The sequence below is a fragment of the Zerene cesonia genome, chromosome 20 (assembly GCF_012273895.1).
Source record: "Zerene cesonia ecotype Mississippi chromosome 20, Zerene_cesonia_1.1, whole genome shotgun sequence".
NCBI lineage: Eukaryota > Metazoa > Arthropoda > Insecta > Lepidoptera > Pieridae > Zerene > Zerene cesonia.
In genome coordinates this window covers 2,742,625-2,766,665 of record NC_052121.1, presented here as the reverse complement: position 1 = coordinate 2,766,665, position 24,041 = coordinate 2,742,625, and the positions used below count along the sequence as shown (strand labels likewise).

Sequence of the window (24,041 nt, the reverse complement as noted above, 5' to 3'; positions counted from 1 at the left end):
TAATAAATGTTATTTGCAGTTAACAATTTTCTTTTTTCTTTATTACAATATTTATGGCAAGACTAGGTATAATTATATGTTATGTACTGTATCGATAGTGCGTAGATTGAGACAGTGGAATTTATATTTTTAGTCAGTGGTAGTATTGAGAAATTGTGTAATGTATATCTTGATCGATACGTGATTCTTTTTTATTTCTTACTGATTTTTAACCGTCATCAATAAAAGAGGTTTATATAATTAGGTGTGTTAGTCTATAACCGTTTCTAAACAAGCTTGCCAAATTTAATAAATGTAAGTGTGTTTTTATACATTCATAACTCAGAAACTATAGGTCAGATTAAAATTATTTTAGTTTTTTAGTTGTATTAGTTATGCTCCAACCTAAGGATCCGTGCAAGTTTCAACAAAATTGTTCCTCCAGTTTCAGATATACATTACATATGTAGCATTTACAATGAAAACAGTGTCGCCCCGGCTTCCAAGCCTTCTTTATGCGCTTTCAAACGTCACAATCGTAAAATAGGTTTAATATTGTAAATGATGGCTTGTGTAACAAATTATATAAGCTAGATAATAGACAAAACATGCTGCACATAATGTGATCACATCTTCCGAGATTCAGTATATCAATACGATTATAGCTATGACAGATGGAGTAAGTGCATGGATAGAGCTCCTCCTGTAACTTTATACATATTCTGAAACGTATGAAAAACAAATTAACAAATGTGTGCTCGTTATTCCTTAATTATAAGTATTAAACCTTTTTATATTTGTTTCTTTTTTTTTGAAACATAAAATTTAAATTCACCCCAAAAATCCCCGACCCCGCATTCAAAAACAACCATAATGCCAAATACGGACACTCGACAATCTGTGGAAACGACGTCATAATTAGATGACAAGCGTCCCGTTAATTAATTATCATATCATTACTTGTGCATTTCAATGCGAATAAAAGAGAAGTCCACACAGTTGCAAGGGCCGTGCGCTGGAAGCCAACCCCTGTGTAAGAGGCGGGTTAATCAGTCGTTTTATTGGTCGGGGGAGAGTAATAGTACGAGAGCTGGAGGAGAATTACACTTGGCTGGCTTGGTGTTGGTTGAGATTTCCTTTGCGAGGGGGAGTCGAGGATCTGTCCGTGCGCGACCTTTTTGTTCTTTAATATAGGTACAATGAGCGAGTAACGGAGTAATTAAGTCGGTGTGTCGTGGCTTTGACGGAGTATTAGTTGTAGTTTGTGAGTGAAATTACAACTAATAACAAAATAGTCCTTAAATTATTTTTTATGAATGCTATTATTTAACTGAGAAATGTGTATGCTGTATAAAAAATAGTATCAAACATGATGTAATGTGTAAATGTATAATTCTTACACCTGCACAGTATTTTTTTACACGTATTGTTATATGAATTGTAAACTATAAAGATTAACCGAGAAATGTATGATGTTATTGAGTACTCAATGACCATTTCTTAAAGACACATCACAGCTAGAGAACTCAAAGTGACTCTTATACCATCAGCAGTCTGTAGCTAAAAATGATTGAGGATCACTCGGAATAATAGGCAGATAAAATTAAATAGACAACATTGTTCATAAACGCTTTTTACGTAAGGCGCGTACGGCAATACTGTCACAGGTGTACATGTATAAAATTTTCTAAGAATAAATTGTCAAAGTGCTTTTTTAATTAAAATACAAAAATGCTTACCCATCTCCTATACTAGCCATTGCATAATCATTCGTCTCGATCATTATGGTCGTGTGCCCAACATTAAGTTGTTGGCGTCCACACCGAGGGACACACTATGAATTACCATATCATACTCGTTAATAATGTCGCATGAAATAATTCACGACGTTCATTTTATCTGTATATGCAAATATTGGGACGGAGGGTGCGAGACGTCTTGTATCTCAATGTTGAAGCGATGAAAAATAAATTGATGTTTTATGCTAAAATGAATAATGTAATGTTTTTTTCTGTATACATAATTGGGAAACATATTGTGGTAGGTTGGGCTTCATGAAATTACATAATTTCTTTGTTAAATACATACTAGCTGTGACCCGCGGTTGAAACCCCGTAAGTCCGTATCCCGTAGGAATATCGGTATAAAAAGTGCCTATGTGTTACTTCAGTTGTCCAGCTATCTACGAAGCAAAATAGTATTGTTATTCACCAATAGATGTCAGGAAAAAAAAACACGAATAAAACACGAATATGACATTTTCTAAAAAAAAATCCTAGCTAGATCGATTTATCGCCCCCGAAACCCCCTATATACTAAATTTCATGAAAATCGTTGGAGCCGATTCCGAGATTCCAATTATATATATATATATATATATATATATATATATATATATATATATATATATATATATATATATATATATATATATATATATATATATATATATATATATATATATATATATATATATATATATATATATATATATATATATATTTATACATACAAGAATTGCCCGTCTAAAGGTATAAGATATACAAGAATTGCTCGTTTAAAGGTATAAGATTTAACATACGCATACGCAATATGTGTTTTTTACATTTTCTAAGTTATTTTAAACTCGTTGCTTTCTATAGTATTAGAGGATAAAGCATTATTTTTTTATGAAAAGTTTCACAGAGCATGTAGAATCGTGAAGTATTTTCGTATATAATATACTCCCAGTGACAAATAAACACGATCTCTACTAAATTCGTAGAAATGAATTCACTAATCAAAATATTAGCGCTGTCTAGGTGTTTTACAAACTCGGTTGCGGTGTGCGCGCGTCAGGCGCCGTCGAGTCGTAGCGAGCCCCCTCCGGGCCGGCACGGCACTATCGATCACATTGGACTTGCATTGCGTGCTAGTGATGTGCTGTGCACTGAGTATCGATGTTTTGTGAAATATGTACATGTCAATTGCGGAATGGGGGATGTTGGTAGTTGGTATTAAAAGGGATGAAGCTATTTATTACTACATATATATAACAAATATGCTTTGATTAAAGTAGGTACTTCTTTTTAACTTGATCCATATTTACTTTGTGTTCAAGTATAGAGAAAATTTCATTGCGATATTCGAGTAAAAGATATAGCTATTTAGTATTCATACAAAATAAAATACACTGTATGAACGCAAATGATGGTATAAATCAAATCACGAATTCTTATCATTCAACCGTCAAAGTTATTTAAAAAGACAATAAAAATGCCTATCGATACACCAAACCTTACAAATTAGAGCAAAGTTCATGCAATCGGACTGAAATGTTGACATTAACTCCAATAGGCCCTTCCCTTTAAAAGTAAATCCCATATTTCCAATTCCGCGTTCCATAGCATACAATATTCTTAGATAAGTTTTACGTAGGATTCTTAAAAAGACTGGGAAAATACCTATCGATAAGAACCACCAAACCCTAAATGGAATTAGAGCACGGTGCAATGATGTTGATACAATCGGGCTGAAATGTTGACATTGCTTCCAATACGCCTTCCCCTATTGGTGTGAAACCCCATTGATTCAGCGTTCTACATCAGATTGCTGGTAACGCGACGTTCCGTTGAGTTGCAAACTTCTCCCATAAGTTTTGCGTGCGATTGGAGTACAATATTGGTTTGGTTAATTTCATTAGGTTGAACGTATTCATGTTTGTTAGTAAAACTTACTCATACACTATTTTGTCTAGATTGCTCTTCATAGTTATTATATGAACAGTTATTGATAACGTTAAAAAGTTGTAAATTATAAAGTTGCAAACATTCAAACAATGCAATGAATTATGGTTTCAGTATTGTTTATCAATTGAAATTATATGTTAAATTAACTTTTGCCCGCGACTACACCTCGCCTTGTAAATTTAAACCATTCATAAAAAAAAATATTGAAAATACCCCAGTCGTTTAGAAAAATTTCAGTGACAAACACTAGTTCAGAAGAATCACATTATACTCAAATAAATAATGATATTCTCTTCTATGTGCGTAATAACTTCCACAAACATAGTAACAAACTACTATATTCATTTCGCAATCAAAATTTAATGAAAAAATCTATGTGCAATATAACTATTAATGTTTGTAATTGAAAGAAGCCATTTTCCTCTTGCTAAGAACTGCGTCCTGGCACCGTAATGATATACAGGAATTTCCGTTCGCGATTTCCGCGAAGCACCATCAATGTTTTGTTTACTTTGTTTAAAATTAGATACATTTTGGGCTAGAGGATTTGAACTGTGCGTTACCTCGGAGTGAGGGATTATTGAATGGGTTAATGAATCACTTGAGGACACTTAGCTTTTAAGTATTGACTGTTTTTTGCCTTTCTTTATGTGTGTTATTCTGTATGTTTTTTTTTATTTTGTCCCAATGTTGGATGTAATAAAAATATTATACATGTAATTTAAACTCAATGAATTGTGTTCCTATCGTCCCCTTTACGTGTTCCCAATCATACAGATCATACAGACAATTCCAGCATAGATTAATTTATTGTGCTTCTTTCATCAGGTGACGCACAATACAAGCCGTACGTGATAGCGAAACCAGAACTGGGTACTGTGGATTTAGACGGCGACGAGGATTTCCTCGTGGTGGCCTGCGATGGGCTTTGGGACGTCGTCAGTGAAGACGAAGTTGCATTATCTGTGTACAGACAGATAGCGACTGATCCAAGTAAGTGTAGATTAAGGATGCACATAAATCTTTGATTGGTGCAATGCTGTTAGTGAAAAGAGACTTTAAAGATTTCCTTTCTTATTACATAGTATAAAACAATGTCGCTCCTTGCCCCTATGAAGGTTTAGATAAACCTACGTAACGAATTTTGATGTGTTTTTTTATTTGATAGAGTGATTCAAGAGGAATATTTATGTGTATAAATGACTATCCTGTTAAAAAGGAAACTGTTTTAGCACATTGAGCAATTTAGTTAATTTTCCTATGAATAATATTTAAAGTTTCTCGTATTTTTGTTAGATTATTGGCCATTTACATAATAAAAAATGCAAAGATAAAAACATAAACAGAACGAGTGCAAACCTATTTTTAAATTTAAAAACTACAGCACCTAGTCAAAGGCGCGAAAATTCCTCTCAGTAGTCGCGTTGATAGATTTGAATTTGCCGATGCGAAGCTCGACGTTGTATTTCGTCGTTCAAATCAAAACCGTCTGTGAAAATACACCTGTACTCTAATTATCAAAGAATTTCAATCGAAAAGGCATTGCTATGAAATTTCTACTATGGCATCATAACATTCCAATTTTATTATTTGACCGCTTTCTCGGTATAGCGAATAACATAAGGGAGAGCTCCCGAGGCTTCTTGGGTTTGATATCCGGTGGAATAATGGGTAACTAGTCCCGAATGAAATCTGCCACATACCCCACAAGGGGGTACGAGACATCACAATAATATAACTGTTATTATTTTAACTGACGCATCGGTTCGCACAAATTTAACAGTAAAATTAATCCTTCTCTCTTTTGGGAAAGGGACGCTTTCCCCTGAAGTAAGATATTGACACTCCGCAACGGGGATTTATCGTAATTACCAAATAAATGTTCGAAAATTGTTGATCGGAATTGGAATGGTGCTACGGGTTTTGTAATAAGCTATAATTTATCACATAAATGACGTGCTGTGTTACAGTTAACAGTCTATGTTATATTAATGCCCACGTTGAATGCACTACTTCTGAGACTGCATTTGAACCTGTATTTTGTTTTATTATTGGACGAGTGCTATGTATTAGTAGGGATTTTTAAAAGTAAAAATGTTGTATTTATAGGGGAATACATAAAGGGCTTCATTGTTACTTATAATCTCGTAGAGAGTACGTGCAATGTAAGACACTTTGTGTCTTACGGCTATTGACGGTAAATAGCGGATTTATGTCACGTCTATAAATAGCAATGGTTTTTACTGACCGATAAGGAGTGCGCTTATCATAACGCTTATTATGTTCGCGTTGTATACGTTTAGTATTTGAACTTGAACACTAGGTTCATGGTTATATGAGTCACAAATAATGGTCGGTCTTATTTTATTACGTCCATTAAAGTAAACAAGGTAAACGAGACTGCATTATTAAGCGTACCTATTGTGTCGCTGATGAAATTTTATATTGTTAGGCTATATTATTAAAATGTTTCAACTTGAAGCTCTATACAATTCAGGCATACAATTTCAAGTGGGAAAGAATTGGATAAAGCTTGTTCAGTATATTGAATGTAGACCTTGGTCGTACTATGTTAGCGCGTTGATTATGGCGGTAGTTCTTAGCAAAAAATCGTGCAATTTTAATATCTATATCATACTCAATGAAACCAATCATATTTTTTCTTCATTGTGAGTCGGCTTCTTGCCTTGAGCGTATAATTGAGCTCGACCTGTATAAATATCGCTTCACCGAAATGTTAGTATCTTAATTTAATTTTTTAAGACAAAATACCTTAAGTCTAAACGATTTGCTTGCTTCAATTTTAAAATTGTATAAGTCTTTACGTTTATGATTCCCTATTTTTCCATGTACACTGGTTTTTATTGATCCTAGGTTAAGCCACAAAAAAAGGCACAGTCTGCGATAGTACTTAGCGAAAAGCTCATACAAAATTGAAGTCTGAGCTGAGCACAAACTTTGATTTTCATCGTTAGCTATACAGTAAGAATAAGTTAGTTTTTGCCAATATTGCTTTTCGTCGGCAAAATTTCAAGTTTGGCAACTTTTATCACTTAGTAATTGTTAAGTGCTTTGCAATGCTTTTAATTTCAATTCACATTGTTAGCTTTTTCCAATATTAGAGAAATAGTCACAGTATTATTGTAATATTTTTACTCTGGTACAAGTTTAAAATTATCAAAAGAGTGCAAAAATGTATTATATTCATTGAATAATATGATATAACATAGCAAAAATCAGAGTAGAATATCTACGGGTATTGAAAGATTTCGAGTAGGCTTAGCCGAGATTCTGGTTCGTACCCAGTAATCTCATTTATATTGTGATATAAATAAGACGATTTGAATAGGACTTAACTTATTAAAGGCTTAAATGTATTTTAGTTAGTTAGTAAGCATAGTTTATATAAATAGTAAGTTAATAACACGTTTGTTTCTTTGTTTAATAGAGCATACGACTTAATCTGATCTGCTTATCTTTAACTTATTATAAGGCTTGACTACACACATTTTGTATGATAAATACTTGACAATATTTGTGGAAATTTAGAAAAATAAATACTCTTATCTTGTTCTTATTTCGACTCTGAAATAACCTTGCGGAAATTATTGATTGGCAACATTCAAGAACGTTCATTGGGTCATATGATTGTGACGAAATGTGTATTTGTTCTGTTATACGAGTGCTCTGTCTCGACCACAATAGCAAGAACTTTCTTTGTGCGCATTGTTCCAGTGTTTATATGAAAACTACGTAACACCAAGTCCTACACATTTTGGTAACTTGGGCGCCCTTCAAGTCTTTGTTAAGTGTCGTTAATGGATCGCAAAGCTCCCAGTATAAAGAGCTTTCATGTCGCACAACAGATTTTTGTTGTCGTGTAAACATGAGGGCTTTTCATTGTGGCACTTTAGCTGGAATGAGGTGATGAACGACACTTTGATGCGTTCGCAAAGTTTGAAAACAGGCACTTTTTTTCTGAACGATACTTTAAACTTTACGATTCAAAGTAGGAACTTTATAAGTGACCATTTATTGCACGCGCGGTGCAACATTTGAAATTTAAATCACTCGTCCTGAAACCTCACGTTCGTATAAACATTTGCCAACTTGTTCAATTCTCTGTGACGTGGTCCACTGCTACCCGTGCGTTTATCAGTTTGTGTGGCAGCTTGACGTTTGAATTGAAACCATCATGATTTATTGGCTTGCTACTTTAACTCGGAACAGTGACTAATAATCTCGGTAGAAAACTAACGTTAGAAGTTAATAAAAGCAATTCTAACGCCTTATTTTTTGTCAAGTACAGCTGTTGTTTGTGCAAACTTACGTATATCAAATAAATCAACTTGAAATTTATTGATAGATATTGAATGAACAATAGCCACTCTAGATAGATAATTATCGATAAAATCTTCATCTAGAACAACTAAATTGGCTTCCTGTCTGTCTATAAAAAAATTGTTTGAATAAGTATTGCGAAAAAACCAAATGCGAACAATAAGAACATGGCGGTGCTCCGTAACGAGATTGCCGCGGTGCCTAGAACTCAGTCGGGCTGCGGTCAGGCCGCCACAACAGCCCCACGATATTGTTTCGTAATTGCGTCGGAAGTGGGGAAGTGGTGAAATTGGACACTTTGTTTTCTCTTCGCCCCCGAACCGTGAGCCTGCCTCCCCGCGTCTTGATGAAGCCTCTCTAGAGTATACCTACCATTATGAGTTCATAAACAAGCTATTTATAATCTGACGAATACTTATACGAGGGACCAGTATTTTTAATGAACATCTTTCCACCTTTTACTTTTCATTGTTCATCTAAATTATAATTCTCAGTGCAGTTTAAATCTGAAACGCTGATCAAATAGCAAATTTTAAGTTACCGTTTAGTTTGTATTAAATAGTAAGAAAAAATTATTATTTTTTATGTGGTAACGGTACATGAATCTGGAATAAAAAAACTTTCGAATTATTTTGTGCGTTTTATACATTTGATACATTTTATGAATATCATTAATTATAACGTTACATGTGCTATCAAAAAGATGCAAAATCTCGTGTTAAAATAAATCCGATTAATTCAGTTTAGTTAAATATTTATTCTAATTACGGCACAATCTCTTTGGTAATTTTCGAGTTCAGGCGAGTGGACATGTGACGTCCTTATTGGATTATGCGATTTATCAGTTTAAAATTGTCCGAGTTGGAATTGGGGCGAGGGTGGCACTTCGACCGAAATACGACCCGGGTTATATCCCTTTATAACGTGCCCTTGTAACTGTAGAGGTTAAATTTCAAGGTGCTGCTCGCTTGAAATGAACCTATTATTTTGTCAAATTTACACTTCAATTGTGCGCTTGAATAGGTACGCGTGTTTTTATCGGTATGAAAGATAATTTTAATTTATTCTTAACGATGTTATTATTCAATCGACACAAATATTATGAATACTCCATTGTTAGCGTTTGTTTTTGGACTTAAGTGATTGTAAAAAATTATTTCACCAGTAGAAAGCTGTTTTTCCTTAGTGATATGGTCTTTATTTTTATTTTATTTAAATGCCACTACGCATTAGGTATAAAATTGGTGTCGAAGCTCTGCAGTCTGATGACCTCGCCAACGATTGCAGCGATATCATTGTGTTGTTGATACCGCGATAACAGATAATGTTCTGTGCTATTCAACTGCATTAGTATTAGGGTTGTCAATCAGTATGTTTGGCTTATTTCGTAACATTCAACGGAACATCGTCTAATAGTTGTTTTGAAACACTAATGTGTTGATTTTATATAGCGTCTTTGTTCCATTTGTTTTACGGGTAGTTACTAATATACATTACATTTTATTTATGCGTACAACATTAGAATTTTTTTTCTTTTTAATCGGTTTCTGAGGCGTGGTATACATATTTGACACGAAGACAATAAATTAATTAGACAGATTTAATTTGTAATAATTATTGTACGACAACCCTATTTAAAACAATACTATAGTACTGTTAATGTGCGCTATCTTCGATAATATCTTCTATAATTTAGATTATCGTTAAATATGTATGGGTCACTATTGTATGGAATATAATTATGTCGTTACTTCTTCAACTTTCATCAGCTTCTAACTATAGTATATATAATATATAAAATATTTATAAAAGTAAAATGTAAAATATAAAGCAAAATAAAATAGAAATTAAAAAAAAAACACATTGCTTTGCGTTTAGCGTGAAATATTATTATTCACGATTATTTTTATTAAAAGCATGTGAAAGAAAGCGAATTATACAGCGGACTGAATTCGTCGTTGTTTTCATATCGTGTTCTTGTATGAAATTAAAATATAAGAAAAACTCTGCGTGTATGAAAAATAGCTCTTTTTAGGTCACAGCGTCGCTTGTATTATTATGAAGGAATATAGAAATATGTGCTAAAATAACTACATGTTGTCTGTGAGCAAATTAAAGACGAGTTTATGTCTGCAATACAGAGATTCAGTGTAGTAGCGTCACATCCCGATGATCATTCAAAATCGAGCTAGTTAAATTTGTGAAATCTGTTGTAATGTTTAGCGATTGTATTCCAGGTTTTCACGCATATGTCCATACAAAATTATAGTCAAATGTGTTTTTCGACTGATAATAAACTTTCAGAGTTAACTATACAAATATATATTCTTACTTGCTGGAACTTGTGGCTTCACTTGCATGGTACCCGGCTTAAATGTAGCCTAGGTACCAATCTAGACTATAACCTATGTCACCGTACCCAAATTTCATACAGACCCAAACAGAGATTTTTGTTTTAAAAAGTAGCGAACGTCCATACATTCTTAGAAACTTTAAAGAAAGAAAAAAAAAACATTTATTTGACTTTACAAAACAGACCAAACAAAAACGACAATTAAAAGACAAAACAATGCAATTAAAAAAATAAAATAAAACAAAAAATATAAAAAATAATTGAATAGGTACTATTTCTAGATATGAAGATTTATCGAATTCTTGAAATGACTAATAGCTATTAACTAAAATTACTTGTCTGCTTAATTTTCTCTAAGAAAAGATGTCTAGAAAAGAGGCGAACACTTAACTTTAAACGAATACTATTTACCTTTAGTAATTTACAGCCATTGAGCTAACAACACAAGCTATATTACATTCCTTCAAAAACGTACGAATGTTTACAAATATTCAGTACAACGTACTTCTGCATAATTACCGACCTAAATACCTGTAAATGAATATAAATGTTTTCAAAATACACAGCTATCTAGAATCTAAAATTGCTGTGCATTAAAAAAGTATGTCAAGATGTTAACTTCGAAATATTGTGCGCAGAAAATCCCAGTGCTAAAAATATCTAGTGACCCCTGCCATCAATGATTTAATTTATGACCATTATATCACTGATCACCTCACTTCCTTCAATTGCTCTGGTATATGCAGTACCAGCGATTACGCTATTTCTAGTCTATTCACTTGCGATTTAATGTCTCCATTCGAGGCCAATTAACACAATGTTCTCGCAATGTCACAGTAACTGAATTTCATAATGTAGCATTTCTGATTTCTTGCAAAACACATACGAGCGGTTTAATTAGCTTCTGTACATTCGTGTCTGCGTGAAATCAAGTGAATTTATCAATTTCACCTGCTATAAACGGATAAGTTTTATCGCTCTCTGTTTTAAATTACAAAACTTTGCATTTTATGTTAAGGGTCTTGTGTACGGCTAATGTGTTAGTATTAAGACCCGGCAGAAAGTAGTTAACATGTTTTGTTTCCTATGAAAGTGCGGGTTTCGCTCCATATGACATGTCGGCCGCGCCGAGTGCCCGCGAGCGGAGCTGTGGCCGAGTATTTCTTAAATTTGCATCGCATTGTGTGCCCGTAGACGAAGACGGGGCCGATCGTTAATGCCGTCTGGATGTATCGGAATTGAATTTTTTATGTGATCGTATATCTATCGCACGCTGCTCGTATTACTCAGTTTATTGTGAAATGTTTTCCATCTTACAATATGTCATGGAATTGCAAATTTGTTTATATGTAGACAGAGAAGAGTTCTATTAGTTTTATATTATAAATAAAAAAATTGCGAATCTGATAAGATGAGTTGCTATGTGCTCGCCCAGGCTTCGTCTAGGTTGATTCGAGAAAAAAAATATATCCTCGGCATAAATAATATTTTTATGTAGCATAATGTCTTATAATCATTTTCAAATGGATGGGTAGTTTCAGAGAATACTAATACAAAAAAATACTTTTGATGTATAAGCTTTGCAAATCGTTGGAACAACTATAGTGTATAATATCTACACTATAGTATATAATCTACAGTCCAAAGGCTAACGATTCTTACGTTCCAAGTTTTTGCACATAAAATCTACGCGTTCAGCGCAGGTAATTCACGACTTTTTTTTTATTTCAGCTACATTTTAAAGTAATAACTAATTTTTTTCTCGCCGTGTTTTTTCCTTGAAATCGCGCAGTCTGTATAATGGCTGTAAATAATGTCTTACAAGGTAAACAGTCAACGCTGAAATATGATAAATAGTGAATCCATTAAGGATTTTGTTTCTCGCGAGACAATACTCGTGAACGGTGAAAAAACATTCGGCCCGCCAGCTCACAACTGATTATACAAAACAATACGCAGAGTAGTGATTATATTTCCAGTTGAGTGGTGCCGGTGGCGAGGGTGCACTCGCAATAAAAATGTATGGCGCGCAATGAGGTCTGTGGAGGGCCGTTTTTACAATGGCAGCCCTCCTGCTTTGACATCGTTACAATTATTGTGCCACCCCTGTTCGCCGCGGCTCGTGATCGAAATGCGCCCGTATTTGTCTAAGTTGTCTCCGACCGCGGTTTATTGTGCTGCGATTATGCAGTTGTACTTTTTTGATAAATGACTGGATAAATATCGATATCGAATTTACTGCGGTTCTTTATACATGACGTATAACTAAAAAAGTGTGAGATGAAACAAAAGACATTTACATTCTAGAGGAAAACTAATTCTGGAAGCATTTTAATGTGTAAAAAGTTAGATTCTGTGAAGATTTAACTAAGTGGCAATCATTTTTAACGGTGAGTCGGGTTGACTTCCTCAATTTGTCTCTTTTGTGCTGCAAACCACCTCGTAATGCTGACAAAGGATAAAGTAATCCTTTCGAATAAAGTGGGATTACGAGAACGCAATTTGAGGGAACCGGTGAAAATGAATTCTTTCCATGGCAGAATTACATCGATCTTCTATGGTGAATGGAAAAAAGTTTTCTGAACTGAACACATTATGAAAGTAAAGCATATTTTTGACGTTATGCATGCTATAGTATTAATATAAATAGAATATTCTCATGATGACCGCGTATATGAGGTGTGCGAAAACACTAGTCATTGCCGAAACGATATTCAGGAATGCACATTTTAATTTTATCTCGTCGTAAATCGTCACCTGGAAAGTTGCCAAAAGAGCACAGACTGCGGACCATCCGGCATCACTGCCACACTGCCACGTGGGTGGCATACGTGTTTGACACAATAACACTTGATAACGACACTATTATTATTGTTGTGCATTTCAATTCATAAGAAGCGGGATAATGCTCATCATTATTGTTCTCGTTCAAATTAATTCACCCAAAAGTCGAAAGAGCTCCTGGTAGAAACTCTAACGTGTATTTATTGTTCGGTCTTGAATTTGATTAGGTTACGTACAATGTACATTCACAATTGGCATACGGAAATAAACGAGTCGGTTTATATTTAACGGAATTGTATCATTTCTAAGATCTGTTCATACATTATTTATGGATCTTACTTATAAGAAAATAATGCCCCAGTCCCGTCTTCATCCTCTATAAGCTGAATTGATTTACGTTTCTTAAAGAATTAGTTAGTAGTTTATATGTTTTGTTAAGAAAGGTTTTAGACCTCGAAAACTTTACTCGCGTCATGCACAGTTTAATTTTACAAGATTACTTTTTGCGAGGTTGATGACATCGTAACTACGCATTTGATCTAGTTTTTTTCCTGAACTGGACGTGAAACTACAGTCTTAATTACATTTATTTATATTATAATAGGATATCTAGTGCTATTATAGCTCCCGCCAATTAATTATATTCTCTGCTAATGATTGATATGATCCATGGCATCGGAACAAATAGCCGCTTTGTCACGTGGCCGCGCCGGGCGAAACTATACTAGTTCACACATGAACAGCCCCGGAGAATGCATCGTGTCTACACTCGTTTCGGTGGAGCGATCAACTTTGCATTAGCCCCTTCGCCGGTCGCGTGCTCGTCATTATCTAACTCGTCTGACACGCCAATTAATGCAAAGAATGCTGGAATATTTATGTAACTAAATTATCTAGGCTTTAGTATGTCTCGACAAGGGAAACACTTGTAAAGGTCTTGTCTAACCATCGCTTATTTACAACACCTCGCCTATAAAAGCTGTCTTCCGGCCAATTACAAGCAATAAGAGATAATCTCAATATCTATAATCATTAGCTAAAGTTTCAATGGCCTCTGATAATATTGAGATAACCATAATTGTAAATGTCTGTCGTTTTTATATTAGAATATACTTCCACGGACAGGTTGAAATTTCCCAGACAGCGCTGTTTGTCCTCGTTGTTTGTCTTGCCGATCCATATTTGCGTTTCGCTATTGTACTGCCATCAGACCGGTTGGGATTTGGATATAATACGACATTTACTCTGTTGAGTGGACGATGGGGGTTTTTATGAATACCTATTTCGAACTTTTAATGTTCTATTGTATTATTGGAATATTAACTGTAATAATATATATATATATATATATATATATATATATATATATATATATATATATATATATATATATATATATATATATATATATATATATATATATATATATATATATATATATATATATATATATATATATATATATATATATATATATATATTATATAGAGTTGTAACTAACGTTTAATAATTAATTAGGTATTATATATAATATAATACCATAATTGCGTTTTGAAAACGATCACTTAATAAATCATACGTGGCTATAGATGAGAGTCGATTTTTATAATATAAAGTCAAATGTCGTAGAGGCGCCGTTAATCTATTCTTCGAGTAATCATTAAAATATGTCATGCACGCAATCCGTGCAACGCACTTCCACAATAGATGAAGTTGTTTTTGCGGATGGAAGTTCATTGACCGCGTGTTTTTTTTTTTCACTGGCCATGTCCAATTGTTATAAAACCACATGCAGGCGGAACTTGTGGGAAACGAGTTGTGTTCTGTAATTCTGAAATCAACTTTTTAAGTTTCACTCTTATCTTGGATTAAACCTGTTTCGGGAAAATCACTTAAACTTCTGCTTTCACTGGTCCTTGCCTTTATCTGTGACCGGTAGATATATTGCATTATTTCACAATAAATATCCACATTTTATTCGTTGGTTTTTTAAATTTGTCATGTGTTTCGAGCAATTAAGAGAAGGAAATAAATGAGTGAATAAAAAATAAGTATGTTTATAAGTTAGTGCAGCTGAGTTTTATGAGTTCGTTCATTATCTTGATCCAGGAGTTATATTTGTTTTTTTTTTGTTGGAAATTTTAATGTTACTTTTAGTAATTAATGCTTTTTGAATTTCTTCGAAATGGATACCATAAGGATATATAAAGCTTATGGGCGTTGATCGCATGTGCTGCTATTTATTAATAAATATCACACGCATGAGTAATGATCCGTAATTGGAGACAGAGGCTATCGAAGTGAAGTAAAGACTCCGTGACATCCGCCAACTAACTGTAACTTATTATCTATTTAACTGTTTATTTACACGATAATTATATAATGTTTCAATTCAATCCAATTTGGTTTTCATTTAATTCGATTATTATTTTTCGAAATTGTCTTTGTATAAAGATTTATGTCTCAATTATTGCTTGTCAAATTATTAAATCTCACCTCGAACTATCATGCCGTTAACAGCAAGTTTGCACCCAGATGTTCCGGCTTTCACTTAGCTCCTCCCAATAATACATAATTGTTACTACCTTATGTGGGTTTGAAATCGCTGTTTGATTTGTGCAATCGTGACTCATATCTCGGTAATGGTTCAATATGCATATGTCGGGAGGTGAGAGCCGCGAGCTACGTTCATTGAGATTCAGCACGACATGGACCAAACTCTACCTTATCCGGTCACCTCGTAATGTCTCTATTGTTTACCAGAATGGCGTATCCACGAATATTTTGTATCGTGCATCATACATGTATGTGCTTTGTTAAGCTTCATTTGTACCGCAGGCTTTATCGGTCGGTAAATATTACAGTAATTTAACAAAAAACTAATGTAACATTTGCCAACGCTTTACAATGGTATTGTTATTTTGTTAACAGTGTTAATTCGTTAAAGGCCTATCGATTTATTTTTTAGCAATTGTGAATTGTTGGCAGACGGTCATTGCGTCAGGTTTACGGTAATTTCACGGCTGATGCCTTTGGGTTTCCTAGTGGTGGAAAAGTGAAGTGCAAAGTTTCGGCGAGGCGTCGCGCAGCTCGGCCGAGCGTGGAGGCGCGGGGTCGTCGCCTCCGCGCGGCTGCCAGCGCTGTTGCTGCCTTGTTGCAACGTCGCTCCTCGTGCTTCATTTCTCGATTCGATGTAGCCGAACAGCAACTGACAAATTGTGTACAATATTTCAATACGCAGAGTGCACGTGTATTCTCATAATGCTATAAATAGATTTCATGACGTTTGTCTACTTTTTCGATGGATATTAAATGAATCATTAATATTTACGTAAAACATCTATTTTCTATTTAATAAATAATACTAATGATATATCTTATTTTAAAAATTTGACACATCTATCGCTTCAATATCCGTCAAGACTTTATAATTATTAATTATTATTCAAGTACAGTATTCGAAAGTGCGATTTATAAAACAATCGATAAATGGAAAGCTCCTTCGGTGTGCTTGCAAACAATATCATTGGCTTTCGGATTCTGGAGGTTTCTGCGAATGGCGACGGCCGCCAGCATCTGGAGGGCGCGTTGCGCGAGCGTCGGAGGGGCGGCGCGCGGGGTGCTCTCGGGCTCCGGGCTCGCCGCCGCGCGCCAGTCCCCGAGACACCGGCTGTGCGAACGGCCACCGCGAACCATACCCTCGCGACGCCCGTGCCCTGTACTCTCTATATAACTACTAATATATACCCGCCCGCCTAGCACCAGCCTTTAAACCTCCTGTTTGTACACATGTGAGTTCATATAAAGATATTGCCGCTATGCCTCCACGCCGCGTCCTCGCGACCGGTGCGACGCGCCGGCCGGCCGGCTTTTTAATAACCTGTACGGTGGTGTATTTCTGAAAAGAAACTAGTGTTCCGTGCTTTATGATTGGCAATTTTAGTGATTGTGTCTATTGGATATTTGATTTCAAAAATGCACCACAAATCTTTGTTACTAACCTAGGTATTAATACATTTTTATACGTATTGATTTCAATTGTTTTAAATATTTTGGTAATGTGCATGTTGTTCATGGTTATCCTACTGATGTTTCAAATAAAATGGATATTATTTTAAAATATGGTAACCTACTTGTAATGTAATCTAACCGGTATAGTCGTATAAGAATCCTATAAAGTGTCAACTGGGGTGAAATGCGCATGAAGCACGAATTTTTTGTTCGATGAAATCGATTGGTCATTAACGAGGCGGGTGATAGATTAGAACTAATAGAAAATGATGGTTATGGTTTTCAATTCGTGTTTCAATTAGACTAATTAAACCGGTGGTCGATGAGGCCATATCACGCGAGCGGTGGGGGTCTACGAACCTGCACCGTGGAAATGGGATTATTGTACGTTCTGCACTCGCTCCACTCTATAAATGATATCGGTCTCGTCCACGGTGCGGCTAATCCCTTTCCAATAAATGTTTGTATGGATCAATTGTTACGTCTTACGTCTTAAATGGAAGAACAAAGAGCTATCATTCCAATTTTGACGGAGCTACAACGGTAGAGTTCCAAAACGGCTTAATTTATTTGAAGCGTTATAAATCTTCGGCTATTGCCAAAAAATATGGGAGCAATTTGTTATTTTTAATAACTGAATTGATTTTATTTATTTTATTCACGTTAACTTTACTTCGTTTTATTTTTTTAAAGATGGTTTTCGGTGTGCAATGTTATGGTTAGTATTTTTGTTGCTTGTTATTTATTAAAAAAAAAAAATGTAATACTTTATTATCGTTAAAGAGGATCTTTTGAAAAGAACACAGTTATAACGTTAATTACGCAATAATGACGCTAATTACGCTTTCCATTCAAAATCACACAATTTCATGGAACGACTTTTTTGAAGAACGAGTGTTTAAATAGACTGCATTAACCGTTATGATAATTATTTTCATCTGACGCACTTCTTGTACTGTCTTATTATGTACATAATAATGATGTTGAACTTTTGTTCACACTTTCGTAACTAACTAGGGTGTATCAATCCATTCAAACCTATAGACCACCATATATTCGATGTCACATATACATTGTCATCTATATTTATACCAGTCATAAATATGTATTGAATTGTTACATGAGATGCTATTTAGAAAAGTATATCTTTCCAGCCAACAGGGTTCTGTTACGTGGACGATAGATATAGCATTATACCAACCATTAGCTCGGCGTAAGTTATTAAAGAAACTGGAAAATGTTTTCAAGGAACGTATCTTGTTAAACTGCCAGTTATCTTGTTAAAGTTATTGGGTTGTTCGCACGTACCTCATAAGTTCAATTTTATGAAGCCTACATTATTGGCGTGGGTTTCGTTGTCCATATTTCGTAATGATCGCAAAACATGGAATCGGCGAGCAATACTTTATGTTACATTTACATAGCATATTGAACCTATGACGTTTTTAAGCAATTGGACATTCTTCATATTTTTTATTTATTTATTACTGTCTTAACCACAGAAACCAATTTAGATTGTAAACATTCCACATGTAGTTTATAATTATCTCAATCATGTGCGGTTATTGAAACCTAAAATAAACATAAGGAAGTGAATTACAACACACCCAATTGCAGGAAGATGCACCTTAGTTACTCAGTTAATTGAATAGTACATAAATAAATTACACAAAGAATGGAGACAACTGTACAATAGGATAGAATTTCTCGTGAGACAATCCCTCTTCCATCATTTAGATTTGTAGCCAATTTAAATACGGCACAGATACAACTGTTAGTATACGAAGATTTATATGATCTCTATTTACTAACTAGACAATACATAATGCATGTTTCATTGAAATGTCGCTATACAAAGTGGCCACCTGAGGGGGTCGGTGTCAGTCTGTATAGTCGTTAGCCGAAATGTGTATGCCACACATCGCGATACTTTGTCTACAAGATCGAAAGTTAGTGATCAATTCACTAGTTACAATGTTTTGTGTTTTGGTGCATTAGATTAAGTATCATTTATTGGCTCTCTCGTGAACTCTGATTTATGTGACTTCGTCTCTTCTTTGGAATTATGTTTCTTTGATTTTAGTATCATTATGACGAAAATTTATGATGAATAGCGGTGGTACCTGTGCGGTGGTATCTGTATGATTTTTATGTTGTTTCGTAATAATTTTTATTCTTAATTTATGCACATTTCTGCGATAAGATTGTATTTAGAAAGATAGTAAACATATTTCGATTCATATCTTGTTCTTTTATTAACCTTGAAAGTATATTTTTAAGAATAAATACAATATCGGCCTGTTCTGAAAATGACTCGCTTGCTCACAACTCACTCGGCAATTTCAGCAAAAACGCCTTAGTCATTGATGAATCAAACTTCAACTGCGCCATAAAATTAGCGGGCCTCACTTCTTCGTATCATGGCTCATTAAAGTGTTACAGTGGGGGCTCTACAATATCATTGTTATAACTATTCTATTTGCATATCAGATCTGTTGCAGCCATTGTTTAGGCTATCTCTTCGTTCTAATCTGACTGTGTGCGGTAAACACAGTGTGTGTGGACTAGATTTCCCAGACTATTACCGTTCGTGTCGTCATTAAAAACAGTTGCGAGAAGAATGCTCTGGATGTATAAAGAGAACAATTTGGTAAGTGACGGGCGAGAGCAAACGCGCCGTCTTGTGATGAGAAATCGTTATAATTCCGCTATTCAACGCTACGGTACTTCTTTAAATCGCCGGCCGGAGCCAGTGTTGGCGCGTTTTGTCTTACACACTCAATTAATCATTCATATTCACCGTCTTGCGTTGCTATGAGTCACTCTTTTTACCATAACAGTTCTTAAAATATATAATGTTGATGTTGGAAAACTTATAATTAACAATTATAATGACCCGATTTATACTCTTATAATAGCAAAATAAGTGGCTTTTGTCTTTAAATTATTCTGCCGGTAAATAAACCAAAGTTTTATATTTGAGCAGCTGTTGAACGCGAATTCGCTGAAGATAAAGTTCTCATCATTTTCACAAGTGTTCAGTTACGTCAAATAAATTAATAAAAACTTGATACCTAATGTTATATTAGACAGGGCATGTGATAAACACATTGTATGAGATTGAGTCTTGTGTATATGATTTAGGGTGTGTTTTGTTTTGTTTTGGTAGGATGACGTCATGGCCAGCTGTAGGGCGCATGACGTCACGTCCGCACGGGCGTTCACCCCCACAACCCTCGGGCACTTTGAGAACTGCTTACCTACAGACTATAGTATCATGAATAAGTTATGTTATGACCTGACGCCGCCGCACCGACCTGGGGCAACCTGCGATTCAAGCTCTGAAATCGTATTTGCCGGCTGAGTTATGAATAGATAAATGACACCGGCGTTCTCTCTGCTTTCATGAAATACAGCCGTGCATTCCGACGCTATAGAATGCTGCATGATTATTAAACTCAATAAGAATGCATATGCAAATTTAACCGCGCGACTGCGATTTTCGGAATAATGCGAATAAAGACAATTTCAACGAGACTACATTATTTTAAAATAATATTTGGTGTATCATGTGAATATCAAAATGTTTGGTTTTATTTTAATTTTGGTTTACGTGCACGTTACCGCGACGTCCCCTTACTTTTTCACCCCATACATTTTCTGTATTTCTCGTGGGAGTTGGAGCATTAATAAGTGCGAAAATCAGTACTGTTCGATTTGAATAATGTGTTATATGATTTTGTTTGTTAACCTCAGAAATATTTAGCCGTTGTAGTTTTATATTTAAGAATTGCACCGTACTTAAGACGCGCTCACTTTTTTCTAACAAATTGTTGATGTTTGGTTTAGTTATTAACTACGATTATCGTGTTTATCTCAATTTCTCCGATGGCTCTACACATCTCGATGTATGCGCGAGCCGCGCTCACGTGTTCTCCTTGGCTTTCCAACTGCACGCAAGCCTATCTGCATCTACGCCCCACATCCCTCCAACTTAAACACTATTCATACACAATAGATCATACTAATAATTAAGACGCTTTCGTTTTGTTTTCACTGTTTTATACACTTTCCTCTTTGGCGATTTGTAGAACGATCGTTAATTTAACATGCTAATTGTTAAAGTCATAACAATATATGCATTTTGTTATGCTTTGTTTCTCTTTAAAAGTTTCACCTCTATGATTCTTATAGATTTCTATATGTATTACTGAAACATGAACATTTCGTCAAACGATTTAGATATCAAAAAAAAAAAACGTTAAAACATAGCTTAGTGTTCAAAATGTGTATCACGTGTCACGGTCCCTAAGTCGGGGGTAAACTCTATTTAGATTCATTACTATAGTGGCACCTTCCCTAAGGCGAACTTTTATGTTTATTGCATTCATGATATTTGTAAAATTTCCCGCTTTTATGTGATGGTCGACATTTATGAGTTAAATAAACTGGGGCTTACAAAATTTGTACGAGAACTTTGATTCACTGTGTTTACATGATAACGATAAATGAAACAATCTTATAATGTATGTATTGTTAATTCCCAATTATGTAAGTCGCTTAAACTTAAGCGATATAAATTGTGTGTAAACATTAATACTAATAAAATTCTTAACGTCAATAATCCTACTTTCGTAGCCTTCATTAATTTCTTAGAAAAACAACTTTTTTTAACCACCCAATACAGTCACGAATGGCTATAATGGAATAAAACAAAATAATATTTACTGTCCTGCCTATGACCAAGGTGCTCAGAACTATGTTTTATGGACCGCATTTCTTTAAATTACCACCGTTTATGGAGCTGTGGCCACTCATCGTGTTTATTACAAACTACGCTACATTCCTACCGCAATCATAAATACAAAGAAATTGAGATATAAATATGAACAGTTAATTGCCGTTTTATAATAGGTCTCGGCGGAAGCAAACATTGCAACAGACCTCGTTATAGCAATGAGTATGCCAAAGTTTTAATTGCTTAGCATATAAATGGGCAACGGATATAGGTATCTGAAGTAAAATAACAAATTTAATGTTTCTATTTTTTTACATTCGCCCTAAAGTTTATCCCATGTGTATCTCATTCAATACGTTTTCGCGTAATTGATAAAATGTTGATTGTAGAGTTCTGCAATCAACACTAGATTTTTTTAATCATCGATGAATTTTTTACTCCCAAGTCTGTCCAGTTTTCAAAGCCAAGCCATTATTTTTTCACAGTCTGTATCGAGTAATGTAAGTACGTAAGCGTGTGACTAATGGCCTGCGGTCGAGTCGAATCGTGAGAGCTAAGAATCTCAGAATTGCAGATAATAACTCTATAACTGTGTTATAGACCAATGTAATTTTCTCCCATAAATATATTTTATCATTTCTAAAGCTAATGTTAATGCCTGTTACAAGCTGGAGATTAACAGCACTGACAGTTTTAATTATATCCTGTGTGTTACACATAAACATTGTGTTGTAACTTTCACATGAGATGATTCGGTTCGTGGCGATTGTTGCATAACGCTGGTTGTTTGAAAAAGATTGAAAGGTACAGCTAAACAAGTTGCTGGTAACGAGCGTAATTCGGTAAAAATAGTTACACGTGCCCTTACCTCGTGCTCACGGCCCTTCTCAACGCCTCATCGTCTATACATTACACTCGTTATAAACAAATTACTTTGCTTTCTCCGGCAACAAATGGAATCGAAGTGGTCACGATGTGAACTTGGATTTCGTGTATTATTATTTTGGTTCATAAACTCGTCGTCTATTCGCCAGTTATGTTTCGGTATGCAATGAGAGGCGCTTTAATTATTGTGACTAACACTCTACATCAATGCCACCGTAATTTAGGGCGAAACTTAAAAAAATCGTTACAAAAGTGTCGTGTATATGCTAGATTATAGAGTGCGTGTTGAAAGTATAAAAAGTTTTGAACATTTTAACCAACCTTATAAGTTTAATTAAATTAATGAACGTGTTAATACCTCGTTATAGCTAAAAATAATGTAACGTGACGAGACACTTATTATTATTAATATTCATGTCCCTGCGTTGTTAAAAGTATCGAAGGTGTCGTAGTGAGCTGGGCGTGCTCACTCATACTCGTAATAATTATTTACATTTCGTGCACAGGAGCGGCTTGATTCACTGCGCCACTCCGACATCTGACGGGAGGTTTTAAATTAGTGTCATGTCGTATGTGGCTATGTATTTTATTTTCTCCCGTGCGCCTTGTATGCCCTCAAGCGTTTCGCTTAAAGTCTCAATTCTAACATCGTCATGGACTATTTATAAACGTGGCTTAGACATTTGTCTTACCACCCAGCTTTCAATAACGTCATCTACTAATTCTACTTATAACTCCCGAGTTCACGTTGAAGACGAGAAACATGTAGCATGTTATTCCTTCAATTCGATAATTGTATTTAGTACGACACTTGAGCTATGTTAAGAGGAAATAGGTTGACAAGATTGATGGTAATATCTTCATTAAAAGCAGTGTGTTTGAAGTTCAAACACAGTTAACGATAGACTACAATTTCGAGGATATTAGCAAGAACATTGTTTATTATTGTAATTGCTTATTAAATTGCCGCATGAAAGAACAGAAATTAGATTTTATTTATCGATATATGTCTGAATATTGAAAAGCCAGCGCAACGTTGATCTAATCATTTGATAATTACATTCTAAATGTAATTTGCAGTAAGCTTTAATGTTAGTTTTCTTTTACAGGGGTCGTTAACTTTGATGATTTGTTATGCAATACTTACTTGAATTGTGAATAAACACATACAATGACATCAACCAGTCTGGCATGCTTTATTATTATGCTAGAGGGGTAGTTA

General features: G+C 34.7%; 1 protein-coding gene across 1 annotated transcript in view; it reads left to right on the top strand.

The window, feature by feature from the left end:
- LOC119835140 overlaps window positions 1–24,041 on the top strand; it is a 70,462-nt gene that overhangs the window by 17,191 nt on the left and 29,230 nt on the right. The window contains exon 7 of the mRNA XM_038359799.1: window positions 4,536–4,700. Within this exon, the coding sequence (XP_038215727.1) occupies window positions 4,536–4,700 (165 nt within the window). The remainder of the gene's footprint in view (window positions 1–4,535; window positions 4,701–24,041) is intronic.